The sequence below is a fragment of the Microtus ochrogaster genome, chromosome 18 (genome assembly GCF_000317375.1).
Source record: "Microtus ochrogaster isolate Prairie Vole_2 chromosome 18, MicOch1.0, whole genome shotgun sequence".
Lineage (NCBI taxonomy): Eukaryota > Metazoa > Chordata > Mammalia > Rodentia > Cricetidae > Microtus > Microtus ochrogaster.
This window is the reverse complement of record NC_022020.1, coordinates 27,783,952-27,792,777: the sequence shown is the minus strand read 5'-3', so window position 1 is coordinate 27,792,777 and position 8,826 is coordinate 27,783,952. Positions and strand designations below refer to the sequence as shown.

The 8,826-nt window shown below is 48.4% G+C and overlaps 1 protein-coding gene across 4 annotated transcripts in view; it reads right to left on the bottom strand.

Annotated features, from left to right (window-relative positions):
* Positions 1-2,600: 2,600 nt before the first annotated feature.
* Arhgap26 (Rho GTPase activating protein 26) overlaps positions 2,601-8,826 on the bottom strand; it is a 397,026-nt gene continuing 390,800 nt past the window's right edge. For all 4 annotated transcript variants that reach the window (XM_026783646.1, XM_005356026.3, XM_026783647.1 and 1 more), the window contains one exon: positions 2,601-6,894. In XM_026783646.1, the coding sequence (XP_026639447.1) occupies positions 6,806-6,894 (89 nt within the window). In that variant the 3' untranslated portion in view covers positions 2,601-6,805. The remainder of the gene's footprint in view (positions 6,895-8,826) is intronic.

Sequence of the window (8,826 nt, the reverse complement as noted above, 5' to 3'; positions counted from 1 at the left end):
CTCTTACAACCAAACAGCCACACTGCCAGAACTACCATGATCGCAACATCAGCAAGCCACTGGGCGTGACACCTTTCAAGTTCGGCTCCAGGTAGCGACTAAAAGCAAACCAAAACTCTTTCACATTGGGAAGGCACAAAAGTCAGGGTGACTGGGAAGCCTATTGGAAAGGACAAGACCAGACAGGACAGGAACGGAGAGACATACATTTCGTTCTCTTGGCAATAGTATCAGACACGTGTGTGCTTGGGCTAGTTGTCAACTTGACACAGGAGAGTTGCTTAGGAAGAGGGAAGTTCAATGGAGGCACTGCCTTCAACAGACTGGCCTGTGGGCATGTCTTCAGGGAGTGTCTTAACTGCTTGGAAATGCAGGAGAACCTAGCCCACTGTGGGTGGTGCCATCCCTAGGCAGCTGGGCCTGAGCTGTAGAAGTAGCTATGGCTTGCTGAAGAAAGCAAGCTAGTAAGCATCATTCCTCGATGCTCTTGCCTCTTCGTCTGTTTGAGCTCCTGACCTGGCTTCCCTTAATAGCCTGCTGCGATGGGGATATGTACACCAAAGACTCAGAAAGCCTCAGCTCACAATCAAACATGTCACGTGTGTGGACTTTAAAGACTGAGTGGTGTTAGAAGCCCTGTAAACCTGGCGAGGACAACAGGTGTGGGCTATGTGTGCTGTTCCCAGAGCTCAGCCAAGGCCAGGCTTGTCAGAAGAACATGACAGATTGCTCACCTGTGACCCACACATTCCAGTGGGTTTCCTCCTTAGATCCAGGCTCCAAAGGTGCATCCCCAGCTCTCTCTCCTCCTTGATGTGGGGCAAAGCATCTGGTGAGAAGCCTCGCCCTGGGCCCCCAGGTCCCCTTTCTTCAGAGACCTCCACGAGTCCTTGGGACCTGAGCTAGGACTAGAATTTCACTGTAAACCTGGGTCCTAATTCACAACCCAGGACTTCCTTGGAAGGCTAGAGAAGCGAGAACACTCAGTGGTTCAGGCAGTTTGCTTGTGTTTTCTATCAAGTTCTAGAGAAGGTTAACTGCTTAAAAAAATTGACATTTGGGGGGGGCTCCAGGAGATACAATCATTAGTTTTTTTGTCTTGTTTTATGGGATGTGACAATGTGAGGCCAACTGAGAGAGAGGCTTGAGTAGCCGACTCAAGTATTCCAGCGTTTGACCTCTTGGTAAGCGGAACACAGAGCCACTCCCAGCTCATAAAAAAACAGCTCTGTAGTTGACATTCGTAGCTGTAAAGGGCCCAGACTTGTGACCTTTGATCCGTGTGTAAATGCGTATTAGTAGAAATTGAGATGTGTTGAGTCGAACTGATTAGAAATTCAAGAAACGAACACACCATCAAATGGAAAAATCATTTAATTCAAAAGTCATACTTCCACTCACTTTATAGGGATCGCCAGGTACACAAACCAAACACAGAAAGCCAAGTTCTACAGGTGCTTGACAGAAATTGTATTTTCTTTATAGATACGCACAATGGCACAGAAACACATTTTTTAAAAAGCCTGAACATGGCAAAACTGTTGTTTTTCTTAATAACAGGAAAAATGTCCTATCCTAGCTACTTTTTAATTACAGAATTTGATTCTATGCACCAGTCAATATTCAACACTGAAATTTACAACAGTGCGTCAGGATTTTCCCAAGGAAAATATTAAAGTGCCTCTTGTAAGTACTTTATTGATATCATATCACACAGCACTGTACAGTCTACTCAAAGGTAGCCTAAAAGATGGATTAAACATGCAAACAGTTTAGTTCCCAAGATACAGACTAGCTGTCTTTGAGAGTGCTTTTGAACACTAGCTTAGCATTAGCTATTGGGAATTGATGGGTCTGAGTTTTTTTTTTAACACAACTTAAGAAGTCACCAAGGAACACAGCTGCAGACAACTATGTGAACGCAGGCTTTAGATGGCACTTCATCTCTATCTTTGATCTTGTGCATGGAGATCAACAGCCTCTCCTTCTGCTGAGACCCTCCCTCCAAGGCTGTCTACAAGCTTCGGGAAGTGCCAGCTAATGTCTGTCTACACGTGAGGCTGCAGCTTTACACATGTAGCTATGTGCTGCACACGACACACACACGGACACATGCACACACAACTTTTAGAATCACCAGATGTATGTTTTCACAGACGCCAACGCTGGTCCTGGCATCTTGACCCCCAGGAATGCTGTTTGTTGGTGCTACTCAGAAGCTTATGGGAACTGTGCGTGGGGTATGACACAGAGTGTCCCGGCCTGGCTGAAGCTACTCCAGGTCACTTGGACATTGAATGACCCATAATCTGCTCCCCACCGACCACTAATTTTGATACAACAGTTCTTGACTCACCTTCCGTGGGTTAGGACTATGCTCAGTTGCTCTCTAAGACATTCCATGAAGGGTATTTTCATTTTGTTTTCTCCTATAGACTTGTGGAAAACTATTAGTTGTGGAATTCTTCCAGTGACGGTCCATTTCCACCCTTCAGCCCCCCAACCTTCCACCTCCAGTAAGAGCAATATCACAGCACTCTTTAAAGATCTGGGGCTCCTCAGTGTGGTTCATGTTTTCCTTTCCGATCCTGGCATTTTTATATGTATGCTTTTCTTCCCATGAACACAGGGCTGCCTCTGAGTGACATCGGGAATCTCTCGTCTGCTTTAGGAAGCTCTTTAAGTTAGATAAGTACCGTGGGCGGCGAAAGGAAGAACACTAATTATTACTTGCTGGAGTCTTGTCTCAGGTGTGCTGGAGGAATGTACAGGGCTCACTGTCATTTGGATGCTAGGTTCACAGGCAACCAAAAATGGCTGCCGAAATCTGTGAGCACAAGAGACATTTTATAGCTCCCACTGTGGGGTGTGAGGGGCACCTGGCTGGTGAAAGGGCTCTATGGGGCAGGGCTGTCGACGTCAGTGATCACTGGTAAGTTTGCCAGAGGTGGCAGCTAGCTTCCCGCACAGACACTCAGAACATTCCTTTGAAAGTCGGGTATCTAAACAGATGCTTGGTTCCCTTGTCTCCTAGGAGTGATGGGTGATAGAGCAAATGTGGGGTGCTGGGGTGTCACTGGTGCACCCAGGAGCTCCATGGCTCTGAAGGTAGGAGAAGCAGAGGCCAGAGGGTGAAAGGTGCCAACAGCCAGCCATGAACAGAGAAATGGTCACACCATCTTTAGTCTGTTGTATCCCTAGGCCTCAACAATGGATGCTTCTGGAACCTCTATGATGGAGAAATAGCTTTTGGTAGGATGGGTTCTACGGTTTTCAGGAGGAAAAAGCACTTGGCAAGGATTTCTCTCTGAGCTCCAGGTGTGGCACACTCATGTCTGGAGTTGTGGGCAAGTGCCTGCACTTCCCAAGAGACCAGCATGGTTTCCGGCCCACCCGGGTCAATGTGCAAGTACTCGTGTTAGCTTGCTCCTTGCGTCTCTGTAGAAAAGTACCCACAAGACTTCCCCATCGGCTTCAGAAATACTGAAAACTGCCTCCAATACTGATAGAATACTGAGGGGCCCACTAAATGGAGTTGACTCTTATACACTGATTTTGAAAACTGGGAGAGAAGAATCTTGAGCAAGTCCAGATTTCCCTTGCTTGGGGATAGGGATTTGAAACAGTAGCTGTCTTCTCATAGCACGGCACTGTTCAGTTATGGAACTCTGTCTCTCAAGGAGGAGTGAGGTCCCCAGATTCAGGTCAGAACCAAGTGATCACAGGGCCTTACAAGAGGAACGCAAAGCTCCGGGGAATGTTTGGGAGTTTGGTCAATGGACTCCCATTCTGGTAACTCACTCCCCACGTCCTATCCCAGTTTTCCTCATCTGTGGGAGCTAACGGGCGTTCAGAGAGCAGAAAGGGTACATTTCATTTTTAATCTTCCAGTTCACTTGGCTCATATTCATTCCCCCAGTTCTTCAGCTGATGGGGAGAAGGGAGGCCTAGCTGGACAGAGGGAAATGGAGTGGCCATCTGTCATAGGCCACACATGGCCTGGGGGAAACTGGAAGGAGGTCAGCCTCCGAGAGGAGCTTCACACCGGGGCCAGCTCAGGAGAGGAGTGTGCAACCAAGCAGTCATGCTGGGCCCTGACTACAGAACACCTAGCTTATGATGAGGCTGGTGACTATTTAAATCATCAGATATATTAAAAGGATCACGCTGGGCTCTTTCAATTTGGAAAGCGCAATGCTATTTGAGCGTGCATGCCCTTCGGGCCCCATTTCCCAACTTCTTCTCAAGCTCACAGGGAAGAGTCTATTTCCTTTCTTCCTTTAGATTTCAACCCCGCTCCCCACCCCCACACCTGGCTGGCTTAGGACTTTAGCAATCCTCTTGCCTCTGCCTCCCAAGTGCTAAGACTACAGGCAGGGGCCATTACACCCAGCTTCAGTGGCAGTTCTGAGACTTGTGTTTGCCTTGCTCTGCTTCAGCCTGGGTCCCTGACTGAAGGGTGGAGTCACCTTACTCCTATGAGTTCCCCGGTGACAACATGACAGTCTTTTAGCCGGCAAACTCAATGCCAAGTCACAGTGAACTCCTACTAACATTGCAGCCACTGAAAACTGTAATGGCGTGGTCTAGCTCCCTCTTGGCAAGTTCTTTGACTTTGGAGCTGTGGGGAACCTGGAGGTGAAACGGGAGCACAGAAACACATCTACAGAAAGAGAGGACTCAAGAGTCATAGCAGCTGACTTTCTTTTGTTCTTAGAACTGATAGACACTTTTACATACTAGCTAGGCTGTATCTATAAAACCTTACGAGGTGAGGAAGAAAAGGAGCAATTGTCTCCTCTCCTTTTGTCTGGACATCCTGGGATACCAAGAAATACACCTGAGAAGAACAAACAAAAACAAACGTGTCTCCCCTTGCCCCACCTATTTAAATCCTGAGTGCCACTTTACTGTTAGTTGGGAGTTTATTACCTGAAAATGCTTTTTGAACTCTAAAGCCCCAAATCACATGGAGATAAAGAAAACTGAATACAATTAGCTTTTCAGGTTTCCAGGTTAACCGACAGGAACCATAAGAAACATTCTCTCTCTGGGTCAGAGAGGGGCCATGACCTTGACTCATCAGCCTTGCCTCCCCCACCCTTCAACACACCTGCTCGGCAATCAAAATCGCTAACTACTGGAGCAACTAGCTTAAAATATCAAATATAAAACTTTACCATATAATATTTCAAATCATTCTATTTACAAGTTTATCTTTAAAAAAAAGCAAAAGATACAGTAATTCAACACAATTCAAGTTTTTCATTTCTTCATTAAAGAACCCTAGGGAATTCCAGAGCCAGAGACACTCTGGAGCAACCCTGCCATCCAAGGGGCTCCTGGAAGGTGTGACAGATTGTCCAGAGTCTGTCTACTAAGGTCATTCATGTGTGCAGATACCATGATTCTGTTCTTTGGAGGTCATGTGACATCGCAACGTCCAGGTGGTCTCCCAGGCACAGCAGTTAAAACCCAGCGCCTTTTATTCAGGAATCCCCTCCTAGAAGGCACCCACCCTAGCCTGGAGGCCTCAACATCTGGTGTCTTCCAGGTTCTTAATGGTCTATACTAGGCTCATGCCTGGGCACCCTAGTTCATGATTCCTTCTTTTCCTGGGTGGCAGTGTATACAGAGGTCCTTTAAAAATGCAGGCTACAGGTTTGGCCCAAGAGTCATCTCTAAACTCCACAGGACCTCCATAGCAAAAGCATTCTAGGGAGCAGTTGGGAGTCACTGGCAAGAGCAAAGACAGGCAGCAGGGAGAGAGGACTGGAAGGGACCCATCAAACGCTAGCCCGGAGGGAGGCAGCATCTTACCCTCTGAAGCAAGAACTCGTTGCATGAAGAACAGAAGTATTGACCATGTATGGGATTTAATCTCAACAGGTTCCTAGAGTTTGCTCCAAACCTATCCTGGTGATGCAGACATTCACCAGAAAAGGAACAGTCCCTAGCTGCTATCCTGTCTGCCACGGATAGACCACCCTAATGGTCTAATCCTCTGCTTCAGATTGTTGGGAGACCATTCAAGAAAACCACCAGAGCTGGTAGAAGGCGGTGTCATACAAAGAGGAGTATTATTTTTGGCTTAGTTTTAGAGTAGGTTGGGTTGCTATGGTTACTAGGTGATGGCAGTGATGGAAGCCTTCAGTGGCAGAGAACGTGAGGGGCATGTGCTTCTTTGCATAAGAGGACTGGACTGAAATCTGCTGACCATGGGCCAACAGCTGCTCAAGAGATGGTGAGAGATTGGACCTTACATAAACAGTGCGGCGACCCCTGCATCCTGTGTGCTTGCCGACAGGCCCAGCTGCCTGCAGCACTGTGTCTCTGGGAGCAGGAAGGAGAGAGAAAGAGCGTCCGCTGTAAACAGCAGTAGAGGCAGCCTGCAGCGTGGTGCCCTGCCTTGTCCAATTCAGCAACACTGCACTTTCTGTAGGACTGTTCTCCTCGTTTCCTCTTTCCAGGAGGCTGGGGGTTTGGATGACGGTTGAAATGAAATCAGGGCTCGCTATTTAGGGCACGCAGGAGAAAACGGCTTTGCAAGCCTTCCTCTAGGTTACCAAAATCAAGTGGCCTCCTCTGCTCGCTGGGTTTCAGTTCTCGCAGCATCACTGTGGTGCTGTCAGCTGAGATGATCATGGAGAGACGTGACACAAGTTCCCGGATGCATTCATGTAGGCAAGAAGCAACAGTCAGGCTCCCTGCTTTCTCAGTGGCAATGAAGAGTGGTCCACAACACCAGAATCAGTAGTTGTCATGGAGACCACGTAAAGCTCAGCAGCTCTGCCGGGGCCGGAGGTTAGAGGAACTCCACGTAGTTCTCTGGGATGAGGCCAGTCTTTCCACTCAGAGTCCCCTCCAACCAGCCAGGCTCCTGAGACGGATGAACTGTGCAGGAAGGGGAGAGAGGGCGAGAGGAGATGAGGCCATGGGCAGGCTGGATGTGCTGTGCATTGGAGGATGTGGGAGGTGAGTTGGGGGAAAGACTACAATTGCAGCCGGGCGGTGGTGGCGCACGCCTTTAATCCCAGCACTCGGGAGGCAGAGGCAGGCGGATCTCTGTGAGTTCGAGACCAGCCTGGTCTACAGAACTAGTTCCAGGACAGGCTCCAAAGCTACAGAGAAACCCTGTCTCGAAAAAAAAAAAAAAAAAAAAGACTACAATTGCTTGTTATGTAATTCCAGGACTGATTTGAAACAGAGGTCGTTAACCTTTTGTGGGATGAAACCCTTCTGATAAGGTTGTTCTGAACTCTTTCCACAACAAAAAGGGAAACATTCAGGCATTCAAGTTTCAGGGGCTTTATGAATTTTCTGAAGTTCCTGTTTCTTTTAGGTTAGAGGTCAACAGTGGGATGCCCCACCCACCCACACACCCACCCGTACATCCACCCTTGCACACGCACAGGCCTACACTCATCCACCCTTGCACACACACAGGCCTACACTCATCAACCCATCCTACCCACTATCAGCTATGTACCGATGGCACGCCCCTGGAGGACTGCTAGGAATGAGTCTTTATGGGTTATCTATTTTGCATATTTGTTCATTATTATTTTTATCTTTTTAAAAGAGGGTCTCAATCTGTAGTTTAGCTTTGAACTCCCAGGTCTGGGCTTAGCAGCAGGAGCCATGATGCCCAGCTTGACCCATCTGCTCTGTACCTTTAAATCCTTACAGTGCTGCTCATTTCCTTGCAGATCCTGACTTCACTCTGCAGGCTGCCTGCTTCCCTTCTGCTCCACCCACACCCTCCCTTGCTTTCCTATACCCCAGAACTTTTCCTTTTCCTATAAACAAGCCAGAAAGCTGTCTGCTTCCTCTAAGGCAACTTTCGAAGTTTCTGATTTTTTTTTCAGCATCCACAGACTGTAGACCCACTTCCGTTCTGTCACAGTCCCTCTCTATGGAGCAATCTGGCTGAGTCTGTAAAGCACACATAGAGCAAGGAAGAGAGATGGATTTGTGAGCCTCAGAGACGTGTGTGCACAGGGAGGAGGAGTGTTCCTACTTGTGAACCGACCGTACAAGCACAGTTCACTCTGGGGTGGGACAGGGTACTCACTCTACACGGATTAGGAAAACCCCAATTATCCAAGATTGTTCGGAAAGAATGGATTTTCCCCGTTCCTTTCCTGGGCTAATTAAGTGACTTCCTGAGCTTGTTTTAGAAACGCACTTCCGCCCCAACTCTACTGTATAATTCTAGTTTCGGTTTGTAGGGAAAGAAGAACAGAACCCAATGGAAGCCAACGAGGAGGAGACTGTGAGACTTCTAAAAGGACTGATGTGTGCAGAGACATTCCTCAAATGAGGACACGGGCAGCCGGCCTCCGAAACCTTGCATAACTCCCGGCCACGAGGCCTGAAGCATGAAACCTAAGCAGATGTCAGACCCGCACCATCCCCACAGGGAAGAGTCTGCAGCACTCGGGTGGCCTGACCTCTCCAGGTACCAAAGGTCTTCCTAGGGAGCAGATAGGCTTCCCTCTGCCTGGCCGCCAGCTGAGGCTATCATGACCATTTCCAGGTCTGCTCCTCTACGATGGTAGCAGAATCTTCTCTGTGGTTTCTGGTATGGGTTAAGGAAGCCACTGTGAGCGCATCATTAGCTCCCAGGGCAGCTTAGAAAGTAAGGAACTCCCTCGCAGTAAAAGAGGGCCAAGCCAGGGGAATGACAACACATGCAGGTAAAGGTCCCTATGTCTGAGGCCTGGGTTCAGCTGCTCGGAAACCATGTGAAAAAGCCAGCTGTGGCAGTGTACACCTGCTCTCCCAGCTGTGGCGGTGTACACCTGCTCTCCCAGCTGTGGCGGT